At 42.3% G+C, this 21,518-nt stretch overlaps 1 protein-coding gene across 3 annotated transcripts in view; it reads right to left on the reverse strand.

The window, feature by feature from the left end:
* Nucleotides 1-2,877: 2,877 nt before the first annotated feature.
* RAD17 (RAD17 checkpoint clamp loader component) overlaps nucleotides 2,878-21,518 on the reverse strand; it is a 111,530-nt gene continuing 92,889 nt past the window's right edge. For 2 of the 3 annotated variants that reach the window (XM_061561786.1, XM_061561777.1), the window contains 5 exons: nucleotides 18,381-18,527; nucleotides 17,635-17,778; nucleotides 12,916-13,036; nucleotides 5,815-5,872; nucleotides 2,878-3,873 (listed from right to left, as the gene is read on the reverse strand). In XM_061561786.1, the coding sequence (XP_061417770.1) occupies nucleotides 3,666-3,873; nucleotides 5,815-5,872; nucleotides 12,916-13,036; nucleotides 17,635-17,778; nucleotides 18,381-18,527 (678 nt within the window). In that variant the 3' untranslated portion in view covers nucleotides 2,878-3,665. The remainder of the gene's footprint in view (nucleotides 3,874-5,814; nucleotides 5,873-12,915; nucleotides 13,037-17,634; nucleotides 17,779-18,380; nucleotides 18,528-21,518) is intronic. The other variant, XM_061561797.1, reaches the window with a different exon arrangement.

Consider the following 21,518-nt stretch of genomic DNA (forward strand, 5'->3'; position numbering starts at 1 on the left):
TCTTTGCATGAATTGTGCGAAATAATTGTAGTGGAGTAACACGCGTGGGGTTTTGCAGTGTGCATGCACGTGAGCCGCAGACATTGAAGTCACGCCAGGACAAACAGGTGCGGTGTGAGAGCAATCCAGAGACGACCAATTAGAATGCATAGTGGTGATTGGCTGGCTGCAAATGCAGACACGGTGTAGGCGCCTCGGGAGTCTGCAGATTGAGGCATAGCCTAGTGCAGGGGTCGGCAACCTACGGCTCCGGAGCCGCATGCGGCTCTTTACGGGCTGCTTCTTGACGATGAGTACGTATGTACTCAGATGCATTGCGGCTCTTGAAATACTGAATTTTGTACCGAATTGGAAAGAAATGGCTCTTCTTGTTATTTTGGTTGCCGACCACTGGCCTAGTGCGACAGGCGACGGGAGGACACCAGCTTAATTAGGGCGTTTAATGAGCAGGATAAATACGGAACATGTGAGGCGGAAGGTTGAGTTGGTTGGAGCAAGAAAAGAGCGAACACAAGAGAAGTCCAGGGCCCCGTTCTCGACACCTCGTCCTCTCCAGCGGTGATGGCTGAACACACACTGGAGGCAAGTGCGAGGTTGGAGAGGCGAGGGTAGGAAGGCTAGGCTAGCAGTAGAGAAGCTAGCGGAATCCTAAGTGTGCGAAGACTAGCAGTAGAGAAGCTAGCAGAGTATATAGCGAGAGGCTAGCAGTAGAGAAGCTAGCAAAGTGTATCGTAATAGGCTAACAGTGAAGAGGCTAGCAGAGTGTACGGTGGGAAGCTACCAGAGTATGTAGTGATAGGCTAGCAGTGGATAGGCTAGCAAAGTGAGAGAGTGGAGCGAGCGGAGCGTGGCAGACAGGCTAACAGCGGAGAGGCCAGCAAAGAGCCAGCAGGCTCGCAGCGGAGAGGTAAACAGAGTGAGACAGGCTAGCAGCGGGAGAGGCTATCAAAATGAGAGAGAGCAGGCTATCGGTGGAGAAGCAGGGAGAGCGTAGCGAGCGGAGCGAAGCAGGCGAGCAGCGCACGTGGGAGAGTTGTGATGGAGTTACGTGGTGTTGAACGCGAGGCATTCTGTTCGAATAAAAGTGACAACAGGAGAAAAAAAAGTTGTCCGCGTGAAATAACAGCACTACATTTGGTGTCGAAGTGGTAAAAGAACTACGCAACCATGTCAAAGAAAGCGGCTAAAAGAAAGAACTTACCCGTCGACTCTTCCGGTGTCTGGTGTAATTGGTGATGGATCTCTTGCTTGATGTTTTTGTCAAGTGGCCCTTTTTGTTGTCTCCACTAGTTTGGAGGCTATAGAGTTGGGCAGGACCTTGCAGTCAGGTATTCTGTGGGGTTAGCAGCACCCGGAGGTCGTAGTAGGGACCAAGCATGGCACCTTTTGATTGGCCATGAGGCACAACCTCTACCCACCACCTGAGTACCCTGTTTGAACAAAGGTGAGGGTGGATTGAAATGGCCATTGAGATGCCGAAATACCCACTTCACAAGAGGCCAGAGATGTGCCCCTATGGCTTGAATCATTTGAAACTCATTGTTGTATTCCATCAGAATTAACTTAAATTGAAAAAAACTACTTACATTAGCCAAAAGTGTTACAATTTTCAATCTTGACTTAATGCTTTCGTGACTGCAGGAATTCATATTATTTGGGTCTTTCGGTAAAGTCACGTAGATAGAACAATAAAATAATAAAAAAGAAAATAAAGTGAATAAAAAATAATAGAATATCACGACGTTTCGATCGCAACACAAGCAATCGTCATCAGGAGAAAAAAAGAGGGGAAAGCTGCTGAGGCAGGCTGTTTGAAAGGTTTGAAATGGGTGTAGCCCAAGGGTCATAAACAAAGTGGGCGGGGCTAGTGATGTTAAAGTGAGAGATTAGCATGTCAATGTAAACAGCGGCTGTGTTAGTGTGAACCTGTTAATGTAAAATCAGAGTTGAAAACATCGGAAGGTAGGATGGAAACATCACAGCCAGTTATGACTTAAACTGGTCAATAACGTCCTTCAAATGATTGCTCAGTTTGTACCCATCTTCTCGGTTGTCTACAAACTAAGCTGTGTCTGCGGCAGTAGTTAGATTGGGGAAACTAAGCGACATGTCTCGGACCGTGTTCGTGAACATAAGGCAGATCTGAAACATGGTAGGACCAATACCTCAGCCGTGGCTGATCATTGTTTTAATGCGTTGGGCTCACGAAATTGATTTCTCCAAGACGAAGGTACTCTGCAAACCCACTATCAACAAAGATTCGTTCACGAAGCCATTCAGATATATAGACACAGATACAATTTCAACCGAGAAGATGGGTACAGATTGAGCAATCATTGGAAGGACGTTATGAACCAGTTTAAGTCATAACTGGCTGTGATGTTTCCATCCTACCTTCCGATGTTAGCAGTTATATTCGACTTTATGATTTTACATTAACAGGTGCACACTAACACAGCCGCTGTTTACATTGACGTGCTAATCTCTCTCTAACATCACTAGCCCTGCCCACTTCGTTTATGACCCTTGGGCTACACCCATTTCAAACCTTTAAAACAGCCTGCCTCAGCAGCTTTCCCCCTATTTTCTCCTGATGACGATTGCTTGTGTTGCGATCGAAACGTGGTTATATTTTTTTAATTCACTTTATTGAAATTTTTATTATTTTATTGTTATATCTACGCGACTTTACTGAAAGACCCAAAGAATGTTACAATTTTGGTTGAACTCAAATGGGGCTTTTCAACTGCTTAGGTTATTTAAACAACAAAAAAACGTGTTTTAGATGAGGTACCACCCACTGCCACCCCAGTGGGATTGAAACTAGCAACAGGATTAAGAGCCCTGTTGTTTAACACAAACATTGACCTGGCCAAGTATTTACAAACCATTTATTTTCATACAATGTATTCGTATTTTCCAGACATCGGTTGAATGGCCTCCTATTGTGCTTTATCTTGGAGGAACTTTAATGTGAATTAACAGTTGACATCACTTTGGTCATTTACTGCAAATGCAACGGAGCAGCTCTGGGAACAAATTGGCCCACTGGGGAGCACACTCAAAACGAGGCTAGACCCAACTAATCATGTAATCTCATTTATATTCCATATTTAACAATGAAGTTATCTGCCAATCCCTTGTTTTTCTTACATTACTTAACAAAGGCAATTGAACCAAGGGCAAGCAATTTGACCAAAAAAGTCATCCTGTGGAAATTGGAGAGGGCAGTAGGGTGGCGCAGTTGTAACACTCGTGCGTCACATAAAGTACATGGGTTTGATCCCGAGTTCGGTGCCTTTTTGTGTAGAGTTTGTATTTTTTCCCTGTTTTGCTTGGATTTCCTCGGGATGGAATCAGAGAACCCAAAGGATAAAAAATACTCAATGTAACTGATATTGGTCAAACATTTCAATGCTGAAAAATTACCTGCAAATTAGTAAATCGGGATTACATTGCCCCCTACTGCAGTAACTAGACAGGACCCTCAAGAAAAACTCTTGAGACTTCTTCCTGGGTAAAACAGCATAATAATAAATAATATAGACTTTGATCACCTCAAGCCCACTGTATGACAGAACATTCCTTTTTCCATACATCTTATTAGCCCTGGTCGGTCTTTATTCTGAGAATAGTGCTGCTGTTTGGTTTCCAACTCAAACTCGTCATTCTTTGTCAGAGTCAAACTCTTCAATGAAAAGCTCCTCATCTTCGTATCCCTCATGCGAGTCCATTGGCTGGGGTTGGCTAGCAGAAAGGTCCCTGTAAGCTGATTGGTTGGAAGGCGCGGGCAGAGCAGAGGTGGGGTCAGTGGGGTCATTGTCAGGGTCAATCCCGCCTCCATCATGCTCTGCCATGGTGATCACCTCTTGCCTGTGCACAAAAACGCATCACAGAGAGGATGCAAAAACATGTGTGGAAAGATGCATATTTCCCTACTGTGCAGCATGATTGCACCGACAGAACCACATTTACATTGAGGGACTTCATCTGAATAAACGTACATTAAATGAAAACACAAGCAAAACACAATGTTGGTATACAACACACGTACCTGCGTTAATGTTAATGGTGTTATTTTTGTTTCTTCTAAAGTGCTCTGTATGGTTACTAATAAATATTAAAAAGATCACACGACTTAATTTTTCCATCTTTGGAATATCTCCCATATCCGATCCCTTCTCTCTGCCTCAGATGCAGAAAAGCTGGTACATGCCTTCAACTCATCTCGCATAGACTATTGTAATGTCTTACTCCCTAACGTTGCTAAGAAGGTGCTAATCAATTTGCAGCATGTTAAAAATGCGGCTGCTAGGGTGTTAACCAAAACACCTTCTTCACATCATATTACACCAATAAGAGGTTTTTTTTGGGTTAGATCGTGCAAATATGTGTCGTTAAAAACCGGCACCACCCGACACAGCCAACTTGTAGAGGTTGTCACGTAAACAGAACATGCCAATTCGTCACTAATACAGCACACCAGTGTGTTGGAGAGCCAAGCCACGACGTTTCGCCAGTAATTACAACTAGCTTCATTAGGCGACAGCCAGATTTTTGGAGAAGTCTTATTGTTTCGCGATCTCTGTTATGGATGATATTGGTCGCGAAAGCCTACGTGTTAAACATATTACACCCGTTTTGGTCTCCCTGCACTGGCTTACAGTTTCACGTAGAATATGGTTTAAAATCCCATTGTTAACAGATAAAGCAATGAACCATCTTGCCCATGCTGCACCCATATGTCCCCACAAGGTCCATAAGATCTGAGGATGCAGATCTTCTCTATATTCCCAGGTCGAGGTTTCGGTCTATGGGTGACCGAGCTTTTTCTCGTGTAGCCCCCAGGCTATGGAATGCTCTTCCATGACATATCAGGATCGGAGTCTATGGACATTAAAAAATGCGCCTTAAAATTAATTTATATTCTTCCGCTTATTAATTTTTTTGTTAATTTAGTAAATTATTCTTAAAACGTATTTATATTTTCATGCTGAGCGTCTGCTGCTGCTGTGTCCTGTGCAGCGCTTTGAGATATTTGATGAAAAGCGCTATATACTTGTAATTATGATTAAGGGCATAAAAGTCCAATATTTGTGGTTGCCATAGTAAAGGCCATTCTACCAAATCAAATGCATTCTCACCATCTACGGCTATTGCATAGGAATACATTTATTTTATTGCAATACATTTCACTGTGATGAATGCTTTCAATGAGTCCCACATATTAATGGAAATCTGGGTTCCAAGTATTTATTTGCCTTCACAAATTGTGAAACGTCTCTGCCTAGGACACAAGGAGAGCTTAGTTGTCCAAAATTGCTGTACCATATCACATGATTTATGCTGTAGCAGCTCAGGGAAAGGAATTATTACGGAGATTGTAGTAATATGATCAAAGATGTGAGAGTCATGGTGACTCAAAAGGTTTCAAAGTACAGTCAACCCTTAAGTCATTGGTTTTATAATCACGGTTTTGCATTTCTGCAACAAATTATGTAGTGCTATGTTTATGTTTAAATGGATTATATGTGTATGCCCCGAACCATATTTTCCCCATAAGCTTTCAATATTAATATTCGTGGATTTAATGACTCATCATTCATTATCAATATATCCTGAACGAATATTAAGGGTTTAATGTATTGTGGAAAGAAATACAAGCCATAAATTACTAGAGATGCAAAATTCTCTTTTGCATGAACTCACATGGGAATACGTATTCAAATCCAGGAGACATGAAACATGTGCAATACATTTAGCCGCTATTAGTGCATATGAGGTTGAGTACTGAATCCAAAGGCACATGGTTACCTGTGTGGCAGCTTACTGTGCATGAATCTCCCCACATCCTGCAAAAAAGCAATTTGGCCTGCAGAAGAAACGTACTCCATCAAGAAACAGCATCAGATTTTAAAATATATTATATCCTTGCGGGAAGTACCCGGTATTGCCCGGTCAAAAAATACACGCACACACATAGACTTACACACACACATATTGACTAACACACACGCATGGACTTACACACATAGACAACGACTTTCACACACAGATTTGAACTTTTCTATTTACTAACTCAGCTTTTAAAGATTCGTTTTCTATGTACGTCATGAGAATAGGATTTCCCCCTTTTATTAGGCAACAAAACAGGTGTTGAGTTGTTAAAACACCAAACTGAAACCTTTTACAAGGAATCATGTCTGGATTAACCACAATACTTGTGGTCAAAATGCAAACAAAAAACATACTCTTGATAAGATATGCATTGTCTTTGAAACTGATTGGTTCACACCAGAGAGAGCTTTTTTTAGCCTCGTCTCAAACGGTGTTAGACCAGAGGACGCCAAAAGGCGTGCAGCACAAAGACAATGCACTATCAGAGTAATGAGAGCTCGGGGTGAGCATCTACATCATGGGACCTCCCTTTTGCCAGTAGCAAAATATGAGAATAGGTTTTTCCCCTTTTATCTGGCAACAAAACAAGTGTTAAGTTGTTAAAACACCAAACTGAAACTTTTTACAAGGAATCATGTCTGCAATGTCATTTTTGTCCGTCTGTCTGTGTGTCGACGAAACTTGCGAAGGATTTGCCTCACGAACCGTGGGGTTTTTGTTGAAAAAATAGCCAGGTACCACGCGATAAGCCCCTTGGTGAGCCAGCGCTATTCCGATTTTAAGTACTATTTATTATTAGCCCCTAGCAACGCATACACGTTCATTGGGAGGCGGGGGGAATTATCTTTCGCGTAAAAAATGCAAAAGAAAACAGCGCTGAGGTGAATTCTTCAAAGTGTCATGTCCTCTTCTCCCCCCCACCCCAATGTGTGCACTTACTACTATAGGGTTGGTAGATACTAATATTATAGCACTTAGATACTATTATTGAAGAGCAGGCGGGGGGGATGGTGGGGGAGGGCGAGGGTGCCAAGGTGCCACCTCAGCCGGCTGGGCAATCTAGGCGAGGCCGGGGGCTCTGCACGGGACTAGGCCTCATGACGGCACTGTCAAGTTAGTAGTTTGTGCTATAGAGTCGATATATACTGCTATAGAGTCAGCATGTACTGTAGTGAGCAGGTAACACCACAGTCGGTATGCACGCACCGCTGTCGTGAAAGCAGGTTCCACCAGTCGGTATGCACTGCTATAGTGAAAGCAGGTACCACCACAGTCAGTATGCACTGCTGTAGTGAAAGCAGGTACCACCACAGTCAGTATGTACTAGGGGGCAGGGGGTCAACAATTTTCAGAAACCTTTTAGATCAACTATTTACCCCCACTTTCTATTACTTTTTGGACTTCTGCAAGCCTCTTATAATTTTGTTGGTGGAGAAACATACAAACGGCTCACCGGGCTTTCACAATAGCTTAGTATCTGTGTATGTACAGTGAGGGAAAAAAGTATTTGATCCCCTGCTGATTTTGAACGTTTGCCCACTGACAAAGAAATGATCAGTCTATAATTGTAATGGTAGGTTTATTTGAACAGTGAGAGACAGAATAACAACAAAATAATCCAGAAAAACGGATGTCAAAATTTGTATAAATTGATTTACATTTTAATGAGGGAAATAAGTATTTCATCCCCTCTCAATCAGATATATTTCTGGCTCCCAGGTGTATTTTACACAGGTAACGAGCTGAGATTAGGAGCACACTCTTAAAGGGAGTCCTCATAATCTCAGCTTGTTACCTGTATAAAAGACACCTGTTCACAGAAGAAATAAATCAATCAGATTCCAAACTCTCCACCATGGCCAAGACCAAAGAGCTCTCAAGGATGTCAGGAACAAGATTGTAGACTTATACAAGGCTGGAATGGGCTACAAGACCATCGCCAAGCAGCTTGGTGAGAAGGTGACAACAGTTGGTGCGATTATTCACAAATGGAAGAAACACAAAAGAACTGTCAATTTCCCTCGGCCGGGGGCTCCATGTGTAGAGGTGTTACGGAGGGCAAACAAACACACTGGGCGTGGTTATGCCCGTACGCCAAGAGGTGCTTACATCCACGTCCGCACCGTTTAGTCTGGGGGGCTAACACGGCGCTGGGATCCCCCACGGCCCCACCCCTCAGTGGGGGAGTTGCTATATAAGGCGGTGAGCCAGAGGGCTCGGGGTTCAGTGTTCAGCCTTAACCAGCGAAGCAAGAAGACCGGCTAGATAGGCCCTGGGACTCCCCTGGATCGCTGTCCTTCTCAGGACTGACCAGGGCAAGCCAGTGGCATGGCTCCAAGAGCTCAGAGCCGATGCTCTTGTAAGAGCCGGTCTGGGGACTCAGGGTGCCGTAATCCCAGCTTAACCAGAGCTGGGTTAGCTAGCCTCCCCTAGCCCTGTAGTGGAGGACCGAGGAGTAGACTAGCGTGACACAGATTGTGTGATCTCCCTGTTAGACGGGTGAAGGGGCCGATACCCCTTCGAGTGTTGTACATCTCGGCCTGTTATGTACATTGTAGTTAATAAAAAAGTGTGCCTCCAACTACGTCATCCAAGTCTCCTGGAACCTACTACACATGCAAGATCTCACCTCGTGGAGTTGCAATGATCATGAGAATGGTGAGGAATCAGCCCAGAACTACACGGGAGGATCTTGTCAATGATCTCAAGGCAGCTGAGACCATAGTCACCAAGAAAACTGTTGGTAACAAACTACGCCGTGAAGGGACTGAATTCCTGCAGCGCCCGCAAGGTCCCCCTGCTCAAGAAAGCACATATACATTCCCGTCTGAAGTTTGCCAATGAACATCTGAATGATTCAGAGGACAACTGGGTGAAAGTGTGGTGGCCAGATGAGACCAAAATGGAGTTCTTTGGCAGCAACTCAACTCGCCATGTTTGGAGGAGGAGGAATGCTGCCTATGACCCCAAGAACACCATCTCCACCATCAAACACGGAAGTGGAAACATTATGCTTTGGGGGTGTTTTTCTGCTAAGGGGGCAGGACAACTTCACCGCATCAAAGGGACGATGGACGGGGCCATGTACCGTCAAATCTTGGGTGAGAACCTCCTTCCCCCTCAGCCAGGGCATTGAAAATGGGTCGTGGATGGGTATTCCAGCATGACAATGACCCAAAACACACGGCCAAGGCAACAAAGGAGTGGATCAAGAAGAAGCACATTAAGGTCCTGGAGTGGTCTAGCCAGTCTCCAGACCTTAATCCCATAGAAAATCTGTGGAGGGAGCTGAAGGTTCGAGTTGCCAAACGTTAGCCTCGAAACCTTAATGACTTGGAGAAGTTCTGCAAAGAGGAGTGGGACAAAATCCCTCCTGAGATGTGTGCAAACCTGGTGGCCAACTACAAGAAACGTCTGACCTCTGTGATTGCCAACAAGGGTTTTGCCACCAAGTACTAAGTCATGTTTTGCAGAGGGGTCAAATACTTATTTCCCTCATTAAAATGCAAATACATTTATAACATTTTTGACATGCGGTTTTCTGGATTTTTGTTGTTGTTATTCTGTCTCTCACTGTTCAAATAAACCTATCATAAAAATTATAGACTGATCATTTCTTTGTCAGTGGGCAAACATACAAAATCACCAGGGATCAAATACTTTTTTCCCTCACTGTATATGTAAGGTTTTTAAAAGAAGTTTTGAAATTCATTTCTCGCCCGGGCAACGCCGGGTACTTCCCGTTAGTATAAATATATAACGACACATTTATATTAATGAGATGTAACCAAAAAAAATATTATTGACATTGGTCGTTAAGGCCTATGTGTTAAACTATATATATATGAACCTTATGGCTGGACCCCGGGGTCCCATAATCCCCCCGCTCTCGCATAAACATTATATTATAATGTAAACGAAAACTTTGCTCTTTTTCACCAATGGGTTTGAAGAATGGTGGCAACTGTTGTCTTGTTAAACTATGCCTTTAAAAATGAAAACTACTTACCTGTAGTATCTCTATTTAAATACACTATCGAAAAAATAATTTACACCCCTCTGTCAATCGTGTTTCTCATTGTTGGTTTGTGAACACACTTTGTAAACAGTACGTAAAATAGTACGCGGTTTTCAATGCGCTGTTCATATTGTAACAAGCGTTTATACCAATGTTACTTTACAGAGTACTGGGTCGCCGCTCCTCTTCTCCGCATTGATACGAGTGGTATGTGGGGACTATGGCTTAACCGCAAAAAAAAAACCTATCTGCACAGATGCATACGGACAAGAGAAGTATTCATCTTATTGGTTCTTTCGGTAAAGTCACGTAGAATGGAAATAATAAAATAATAACATTTTCACATAATAAAATAATTCTCACGACGTTTCGGCCACAACGCAAGCAGCCGTCCTTAGGTGAAGAACAGGTCTGTCGAGACGACAGAGTCTGAATGACACACCCCAGGCTTGGAGCGTATATTAAAGTGGAGAGGGAGGAGGAGAGCGCCTTGACAAAATAATTTGCATATCAAGAGGAATGTTAGCATATTTATGGGAATGCAGATATGTGATTAGTACTACTTGTGAAATGCGTAGAAGGTTTGGCGAGGGGTTTAAAGTTATGTTTTTCCCGTGCATTATGCAGGATTAGCAGCATCAAAGGGAAGGGATAGGGGGAAGCATTAATAAAGGGAAGGAATGTTAATAGTCTGTAGCTGCAGTAACTAAACCACCACGTAAACAACTAAAGTATAAACTACATAGTATCATCAGTATACTAAATATACTCTCCAATAAGCTGAGCTACTAACAGTAAGTAATACATTACAATTCTATGTCGCAAAAAATATAATATGCTTCCAGCTAAACTTTATTCTCTTACATCACACGGGTCTACACCGTACTATATACTGCCATAGACAAACCCAACATTAAATTATATACTGTATTACTATACACCACCTTATACATTGTAATATTTAACTATGTATTATTCTATCCACCCTACTGTATATCACACTGCTGTATATTCACTATACAATTACGACACTATATATTATTTTGTACATTGTATTAAACATTACAATTTTATACTATTTATTATTATACAATCCGCTATACACTATACCATTGACCGTCGCGTGAAAGATACTAGGTTTCATTTTTATTATTTCCATTCTACGTGACTTTACCGAAAGAACCAAGAAGATGAATCCCTGCAGTCACGAAAGCTTTAAATCGAAAGAGAAGTATTATCAAACAGGATAAATTAACGGTGCAACGCATCTCATCTGTTAAATATCTGCAAGTAATAGGATTGTCATCGATTGAGCCTGGCTGCAGACATTGGTAGGTCACAAATAATAATGAAGAGAGCAGTTTCACTGTATTATGCATACCGTTATGACAAATAAAGGACTTAAGTCGTGTAGGCAGTTTGAGCAGCTTTGGATAAGACTTATGATCCCTGCCCATACCCGAGCATGGAGTGCATTCGTCCTCGCTGCACTTAGACGACATGAGAACAAAATGATATGCGCCAGGTGGGTTGCGGCGTTTATTTGCACGGTGGGACGGAGTCGCCAAAAATAAATGCATTATTTTACAACTTAGACTTCCGTTTATTCGGGGCTCCGGGGTCCCGCCATAAGGTTCATACCATGTACGATTAAAACATTGTTAAAGCCAGAAAATTTGAGAATTGTAACAGTAATTAACCATTACATTTTATAGCTCGTCTATCCTATTGACCACAGTGACTGATAATTGTCACTGTGGTCAATAGGACAGATGGTCAGCACATTAAAACATTATATTATAATCTAAACATTAAAATCTACTGACCATTCCTAAAACATAACAATTACTAGACTATAAACAACAAAATAAGCAGGTGATCTTCTGATGTTACAGGCAGGACCCTCTCTTCAACAACATTGAGCCAAGCAAGCCTGACTGCCGATGAGGCAGTATATGGGCAGTCATCAACTTATGGACAAAATTCGTTCCTGAGACCCGTTTGTAAGTCGAACAGTTCGTCAGTTGGAACACAATAATGTACTGTATTTAAATGCCCTTGCGGTCAATGTTATGAAATGTGTTACAGTTCAACAAAAACGGGAAGCATTGTTAAACTGAAAAATGTACGTGAAATATTGTACATTGGCATGTACAACTTTTTTTCACTTACCTGGAGTCCTGATGCTGGCTTGCTAATTGGAAGGGGCACAATGAGTCACCACAATTGCACACACATGCAATGCACACGCAATGCACAGACATACACACCAACAACGATCCCCTGTATAGCCTTAACAAACTGTTGGGGCAAGTGCTGTTAGCCAGCAGCACCGATAAAGGCCAGAATGGCACACAAGGGGGTAAGTGGGCTGCACCACACCTGGCCACCATTGACTCCTCAGTGGTGATGTTTACACCCTGACCAAGGTACTCATTTGAGACTGAATCAACCTAGGGGAGGCCCAGTACCCATTTAGATAATTGTCACTGGTGTTGGTTGTGAGCGGGAACCGAACTCGGGTCGCCGAGTTGGTAACACAGCGTGCTAACCATTACACACACACGGGGGCACGCGCACTGACGCACAATTTTCACACACACAAATTTTCACACACACACAAACACTCACTCCCAGCGCGAGGCCGCCTCATTACATCTCGCTGAGGATCACTCCACTGAACAAAATAGTTCCACGGTTCAGTTTGCGATTGCGAGTTCGCGTTTTAGGTCAATGTTAAAAATATATATTTCATGGAAGCTGGTTCCTACATGAGGGTGTTGGCAAATTAAGTGTTTGTAAGTCAAGGATTGCCTGTATGTCTAAAAGGATAGATAATTTGCTTGTCTTGAATTAATACTGCTGAAATTATACACTCCCAGTAGGCGTTACAGCTGATGGGTTATTAGAAATACGAGTATTTTTAATGTGGAGAGATGGATATCACCTTCATGAGTATGGATGCGTGCGTGCCATTGATGATCACAGCACTGACTTGCCTGGATTTCGGAGTGGAGTGTTGAGCAGGGCCAGATACGGTAGTAGCTCAAGGTGCAGGGCAAGAGGCGGCAGGCAGAATGAGGAGAACAGCTGTTTTGCCCCCAGCCTTGCCTCCACATACTGAAATCAACAATCCACCTTTCACCAGTAAGTGGGGGTAACATCACCAAAGTGGATGTGCCAGACCTGGCTCACTCATACTCATTTTCTACTGGCACACTGGCACATCCGAGCTGAGTTAATGAGGAGCTCTACCGAGCCGGGACCAAACTGTGATACGCTAACCTCAAAATATCAATCTAGTTGAGGGCAGGGCTAATGACATGCTCATTGCATGTGACGTCAGCCAGTACAACTCAATCTGTGTCCAATTACCATCACGCCGGGCTTCGTCAATATTCGTGCTCTCCTTAACATTGAGTTGGCCAACACTATAGCCTGCTCTACCGTCGGATCTATACTGGACTACGAATAACATCAGTCTCCAGCGCATCCAGCACTGCTGTGCCCGCCACACGATGTTCGCAACAAGACGTGACCCCTTCATTTATTTCTCTGAACTTCAAAATCGACTTCACCATCTTCCAGTTCAAGAACACATTCTGTACAAAGTCATTGTCCTCTGTCACAGAGCACACGCGCTGGGTCAACCAGCATATTTAATTTATGTTGTCTCATCATACATCCCATCTTGGAGTCGCCGATCTGCCTCAAAAGTGGCCTCCTTTTCAAGCCCATCTCTCAAACCAGACGAGGTGAACATTGCTTTGCTGTTGCAGCTCTAGTCTTCTGGAATTCAATCCCTCTCTCACTGTGTGCAGTGGCATCTGTGCTGACCTTTTTCTCTTACTTTAATTTATTCTCCCACGCCTGTCAACGTTCTTAAGTTAAATTTGGGTGCATTATAAAATGTATTAATTAATCTACATGTGTCTCAAATCGTTCATTGCATGTTACAAAAGTATCACACTCACATCATGGCTCGGGATCTGCAGTTGAAAAACAACTTGGAGCCTCCTGAACTGCACTGGTCTGGCTCAGAATGACCCCAGTGTGTATCAGGAATGAAGGGTTTCTCTCAGTAGATCACATGATATACCTTGGTAATGTAAGTGTAATAATAAACCCTCACACAAGGTTTTAGGAAAAACCTGTATTCTGTGTGGAGTGGTAAAAACTTGCTGAATAGAGGCTACCCTAATGTCCCAGACCTAAATTGGCGAGTCAACTGGAATGAGTTAAACCCTGTTCTCAGCTTTAGAGCAGGAGCCATCTGAGAGTGAGGGATACCACAGCTTTGATCTGAGATTGCGGGATCCGAAGGCAGAGGAGCCACCAGTAGCCCATTGGGATCTACAAACATCGGGAGAGTCTTCTTCTTGTGTTAGTGTACTTGTAAATCCAGGCCACAGCATCATAATCTACAGTGATCAGTGCTCTCAGTGCTACATCCAGTCTGCTGAGAGGGAAATCTCCCAATGATGCAACATACACCATTGGATGAGAGGCTACTGCTCAGTGCCCAAACATCACACTGTAACATAGACTCCAGTAAAATATCCCATTTTGGTGAGAGAAGGCATGCAATGATGCATCAATTCATCAATTGACATTCATTATAGAGAATAGGTTTTCCCCTTTTTTCTGACAACAAAACAGGTGTTACGCCTTTTGGCGTCCTCTGGTCTAACACCATTTTGACACGAGGCTGAAAAGAAAGCAGTCTCTGGTGTGGACCAATCAGTTTCAAAGACAATGCATATATTATTAGAGTACGTGTTTTGTTTGCATTCTGACCACAAGTATTGTGGTTAATGCAGACATGATTCCTTGTAAAAGGTTTCAGTTTGGTGTTTTAACATCTTAACACCTGTTTCGTTGCCAGAAGAAAGGGGAAACCCTATTCTCATATTTTGGTACTGGCCAAGGAGGTCCCATGATGACATTCCTTATTATCATGTTAATGATGTATATGCTGAATTGTGTACAAATGTATTATTTGTATTCATAAATGTTGTATTCAATTAATTCACATGACCATAGCAACCAAAGGTGCTAAATTCAACCACAATATTAAATAACCCATGTTTGAATGTAAATTTCGACCCCAAATCGTTAATATTCATAAAATCACCAAATTATTACATACTCTTTGGTTCTTTCGGTAAAGTCACGTAGGTATAAAATAAAATAAATCACGACGTTTCGGGCGCAACACAAGCGTCCATCATCAGGTGGGAAATCATGGTCTGCTGCTGAGGCAGACTGTTTTATTTTATTTTATACTGTGACTTTACCAAAAGAACCAAAGAGTAGGATTCCTGCAGTCACGAAAGCTTCAAATCAAATGATTACAGGTCAAGCAGCCAGACGCCATTTTGATAAAAAGGGTCTGTGCAGTCCACTCAGATAATGTGGTAGCTATACAAGATTATTCATGAACTGGGAATATGCAAAGAAGCATTGAGTTTGTTTTTATTTATTTTCCAAACTATAAACTATTTTCTTTTTTCCAGATAAGGCCTAGTGAGCTATATAGCTCTTTTTCAGAAGTGACCTGGCCACAAATGATAGCTCAAACAAGTGGTTTATCATGTGAAAATTAAAAGAAGCCAAATACTCTGAACGTATGTTTCTAAATGTGAAGGGAAAAACCTAAGGATCTGGAGAAAAATCCATGCAACGACGGAGAGGACATGGGAACTCCACATATAAAGGCGTCATGGTTGGGATCAAATCCACGACTTCCAGTATAGCGGGCGAGGTAGTTAACATCTCGCCATCGTGGTGCCCTAAATTCTACATCTCCTCTTTTGAAACACTTATCTCTTCCTTTAACTTCTCCTACCACTTCTTCGCCGATGACATACAAATATTATACTCTTTCTCCACATTCACTCCGGACCTCTCTTCTTGTATTTCAGCCTGCTTAACTGCCGTTCAGTCTTGGATGTCGCTTCGCTTACTAGCCATCAACCGCTCTAAAACCCAGGTTCTCTTTTTCCCCATTGCTCTTTCCCCTCCACCCACTCGCACCATCACTTTCCTCCCCCTCTTCTCACTCACCCATATCCCCTCTGCCCACAACCTTGGTGTCCTCTTCTTTCAAATTCGAAAAATACGCTCTCTCCTCACTCAGTCCACTGCCAAACTACTAATACACTCACTTATCTTCCTTTGCTTAGACTACTGCAACTCTCTCCTCGGTCTTGCAGCCTATGCATTCATTCCACTGCAACAGATCCAAAATGCGTCTGCACACGTCATCTACAACTTACCACACTGTACCCGTACCTCCGCCCTTCTTATAGAAATGTACTGGAAGGGACAGCAGAACTCTAGGCGTCAGATTTAATCATCTGTATCTCAGACTTGGAATTTGCAGATGCAGGTTTGTTATCTAGGGGCTCATCTGGACCATTACATATCTTTAAAAAGATATATAAAGCTCAATGGGCTTTAGCCAGGTAATACACTTGACTGTTAATTATTGTGGTGACATTGGGAACATAATAATACGGTTTCTTAAAACACAGTTGATAACAGTAATGAAGGATGGAATTCACATATCTTTATCACAGGTGTTAGTCTGAATAACTTATGTGGCAGTAGTACAAAGCTGTGATATCACGTGTATCAAATTGTGGCAGATGTAGCCAAGGAGAAACTATTTCAATTGGTGGAGTGCACGTGCAGAATGGAGATTAGGAGGGTTATTGGAGCAGCACCTACAACAACTATTGCCGGATAGCGAGACATTTAAAGGGCAGACTTCAATGTCCCTTCTATAACATTGGAACATAAATGTTTTCCTTTTAATATTTAACTTTCGATGTTATATTCTTTGATGAAAGAAAAAACTGGTCCCTCTTCAAATGTCGCTAACAGGTGTATATTCTGAAAATAGATGTAAGTCCATTATGTTTATGGTGTAACATCAACCTTGTGCCATTGTTATTTCTCAAATTATAAATAATTATTCTGATTATTTAACCTGGAAAGTAACGCAAGATTGTCTTGTGTTTAACCTGCAACCTCAGCCTGCCTTTTGATGTTTTGTAATTTAGTTTTTTCTTCAATCATAAGAATTACTATTAAATATTGAAGATGCACTTTCTTTTAACACACTTAAAGGCCCCACCTGTATCACCTGGTGTTCAAGCAACAATGAACTTGACTCCATGCCTCAGTCACAGGGTCATCTGTCTCAAAAATATTGTGCATTATAAATAGCATTATTATTAAATGGATTATGGTAAAAAAATATAAAACATAGAAAAATCACTGACATTTAGTTCACATGTTTTCGTCAACGATATTTATTATTTTATTATTTAAAATATCGATGTTTTTCCTATCCCTATAAACTTGCCTAACCTGTATTTTTGTCTGACTCGAGAGCCACATATATGCACTCAATCTTTCGCTGTCAGATGCTTTGCTCATTATTGTGAGCAATGTTCCTTCTGCTATTTCTGGCGAGTGGCAACTGCCTGATACTAAAAGCATAATTCTCTAGCCTTTTCCATTGAGATAAATCCTAACACTGCTGGTGCCAACTGATGGCAAGTCCACTTGGCTTGAGATCTTCCTGTCACACATCAAGAACCCCACCCACCGCTTACCTGTGCCACAGCAAAAGTTGTGATTGTGACTTGTGTACGTGACATAACATGGTTGTGTGTGGGTTGCACGAACATGCACGTGCACAGACTTACCTTCCTGTGCACAGAGATCCACTCTGGTTTGTGGAGAGGCCGGAAGCCGACTCCAGCCACACCAGACCGCGCTCTGCCCACGTGGCTGTGAAGCAGCCCTCGCGTGGCCACTGCCGCCACATAATCCCGCATTTCAACTCTCACCTGCACCGGTGGGTAGAAGTCGCAATGGGACCACCAGAAGCACCAGGATTACTGCTGTCTGAAGTAATAGAATCAGAATTTTTACAATAATAAATCTGTGTGCATTCTACATACAGAATAGTAATGTAACATGACCCACAAGGCATAATGGGAGGACCAAGCTCATGGTCACATTTACAATTTTTGTTGTCTAAAAATCCCCTTTTGAGCGTAGCATTACTCTTAACATGCCTTATCATACACTGGTCCTTGCCTCGAGGCATTTTGGTGTGGCTCCTAACCAAACACAGGAATGAGTTCCATAATTGAAGTTTCTGAACAACATTGAGCTTACCTTACTCAGAATACAATAATTAAAGGTTCCCGTAACTTTCCTATGCCTGCACATCACTTTTTTACATCAATGGATTATATATCTTTTTTTTAGTTTGTGTTCTGTAAAATTAGGGCAATGGAAAAAAAGCATTACTGAGGGATGTTCAATGAAAGTTAGGTTAAGGATACTTTTCTTATCCACTCGCCAATACTAATTTCCCAAAGAAAAAACATTCACTAAAATATGTGTGCATATTACGATGGTGTTCGTGAGACTGCGTGCATACCGCCCAGTCAGCTGTGAGACAATCCGCATCACTCAGGTGCTGTGCAGCCGCACTAACATCCTCAGCATCGTGCAGGAATCCCAGGTAGTTCTGGTGTAGGTAAAGTGTAAAGAGCCCGGGCGACATTTGGCTCCTCTCCAGTACGTCCTGCCAACGTGTCCAAATCACAGGTGCACACGCATTCACAAGTACATGCAAACATGAGAATGCTTGCATGGATACATAATTTATGCATCGATCAATAAGTGTAGGCACCTTTGCCGAATTCACTTTGAGGGAATGAATACCGGGAACAGTGAAGATTCACTGACGTGAAATCCCCAGACAGACCCAGGTGTTATGTGTGCAGCAGTAAATACATTAGTATGCAGGACTAGGTGTTTTACAAAAAGTTAGTAAAGATTGTTTTATTGCCAAAATGAAGTAAAATTCAGTCCATTGACCAATGAGCTCTCTCAATTAATATAACCAAAACACAATTGTTTAATCGGGGAATACACTGAACAAGACAATGTGTTAAGTACATGTGTATTTAGTTAAGTATACTATACAGTAAAACTTATTTTGCTAAATTGGATTATTTGCGATTTTATATACAGACACCTAGATGCATGTGGCGATGTAACACATACTTGACACACTCAAGCACAACGCAAATGTGTACAGACGTAACACATACTTGACACGCTCATGCACAACGCAAATGTGTACAGACGTAACACATACTTGACACACTCAAGCACAACGCAAATGTGTACAGACGTAACACAAACTTGACACACTCAAGCACAACGCAAATGTGTACAGACGTAACACATAATTGACACACTTAAGCACAACGCAAATGTGTACAGACGTTACCGGATGCATCTTGCTGTTCACTCATTGAGGACGTGCCATACGGACACCGAGACGGCGTATCGTTAACGATCAAGTGACCATGACGTTTTGTGTCGAGGTAAATAAAACGTATACATTTACAGTAAAGCTTATTGATGTTTAATTAAATTAATTCAATTTTGTTCTATTATTATTTGTGTTATTATCTATTTGTATTATTGTACAATCAAATAAGTAGATGGTTAAATTTCGATTTAAAGCTTTCGTGACTGCAGGGATTCATCTTCTTGGTTCTTTCGGTAAAGTCACGTAGAAGGGAAGTAATAAAATAATAAAAATAAAACATAATAAAACAATTCTCACGACGTTTCGGCCACAACGCAAGCAGCCGTCCTCAGGTGAAAACCAGGTCCGTCGAGGCGACAGAGTCTGAATGAAACAGCACACGAGCTTGGAGCATATATATAAGCTGGGCGCATTGACAAAGGAATTTGCATATCAAAAGGAATTTAGCATATTTATGGGAAATGCAGGAATGTGATTAGTACTGCATATGCATGTGCATTATGCAGGATTAACAGCATCAAAGGGAGCTGCAGTTACTGCTGCTGCTGCAATTGCTGCTGCTGCAGTTGCTGCTGCTGCAGTTTCTGCTGCTGCTGCAGTTGCTGCTGCTGCAGTTGCTGCTGCTGCTGCAGTTGCTGATGCTGCTGCACTTGCTGCTGCTGTTGCAGTTGCTGCCTTATCCATTCTAATATAACACTATGTATTATTCTACCCACCCTAATGTGTATCACACTGCTATATGTTTACTATACAATTACGACACCATACATTACTCTGCACACTGCACCATGCCAGTGAGTGGAACGCGGTCTGAAAGTCACCGTAAACGTGAACACAATCAGTTAAGATCCGAAATGGTTTATTACGTCCTTCCAATGATTGCTAAGCCAGAATCCATCTTCTCGGTTGAAATTGTCTCTGTGTTTGTATATGTGGATCGCCTCATGAACGAATCTCTCATGATAGCCAGATGGCTTGCAGAGAACCTCTGTCTTGGAGAAGTCAATGTCATGTGAGCCCACTGAATTGTAACACCTCAGCCGTGGCAGATCACTGTTACAATTCAGTGGGCTCACATGACATTGACTTCTCCAAGACAGAGGTTCTCTGCAAGCCATCTGGCTATCATGAGAGATTCGTTCATGAGGCGATCCACATATACAAACACAGAGACAATTTCAACCGAGAAGATGGATTCTGGCTTAGCAATCATTGGAAGGACGTAATAAACCATTTCGGATCTTAACTGATTGTGTTCACGTTTACGGTGACTTTCAGACCGCGTTCCACTCACTGGCATGGTGCAGTGTGCAGAGTAATGTATGGTGTCGTAATTGTATAGTAAACATATAGCAGTGTGATACACATTAGGGTGGGTAGAATAATACATAGTGTTATATTAAAATGGATAAGGCAGCAACTGCAGCAGCAGCAGCAAGTGCAGCAGCATCAGCAACTGCAGCAGCAGCAACTGCAGCAGCAGCAGCAACTGCAGCAGCAGCAGAAACTGCAGCAGCAGCAACTGCAGCAGCAGCAATTGCAGCAGCAGCAGTAACTGCAGCTCCCTTTGATGCTGTTAATCCTGCATAATGCACATGCATATGCAGTACTAATCACATTCCTGCATTTCCCATAAATATGCTAAATTCCTTTTGATATGCAAATTCCTTTGTCAATGCGCCCAGCTTATATATATGCTCCAAGCTCGTGTGCTGTTTCATTCAGACTCTGTCGCCTCGACGGACCTGGTTTTCACCTGAGGACGGCTGCTTGCGTTGTGGCCGAAACGTCGTGAGAATTGTTTTATTATGTTTTATTTTTATTATTTTATTACTTCCCTTCTACGTGACTTTACCGAAAGAACCAAGAAGAAGTAGATGGTTATGAATGTTTACGGAAGAGGATTAATGTTATGAAATATTGAATTCTCTCCCACATCATCAGTGAGACACGGGAACCTTTTTCCCAAATAAACATTATCTACATTTGCGAATTTTACTCTTGTGCAGATTTACAAGAACAAAGTCCTCGAGAATGTAGAGGCCTTACCATGTGTGTATGGGCAGTCCTCGAATTACAAACATATTTTGTTCCTGGACCCATTCGTAAGTTGAATGATTCGTATGTCGGAACACTATAATGTACTGTATTTAAATGCCCATACGGTCAGTGTGATGAAATGTGTTACGGTTCAGCAAAAAAGGAAAGCATCGTTAAACGCATAAATAAGAA

Source organism: Lethenteron reissneri, chromosome 4 (assembly GCF_015708825.2).
Source record: "Lethenteron reissneri isolate LAM-NWPU_2019-01 chromosome 4, ASM1570882v1, whole genome shotgun sequence".
Classification (NCBI taxonomy): Eukaryota; Metazoa; Chordata; class Hyperoartia; order Petromyzontiformes; family Petromyzontidae; genus Lethenteron; species Lethenteron reissneri.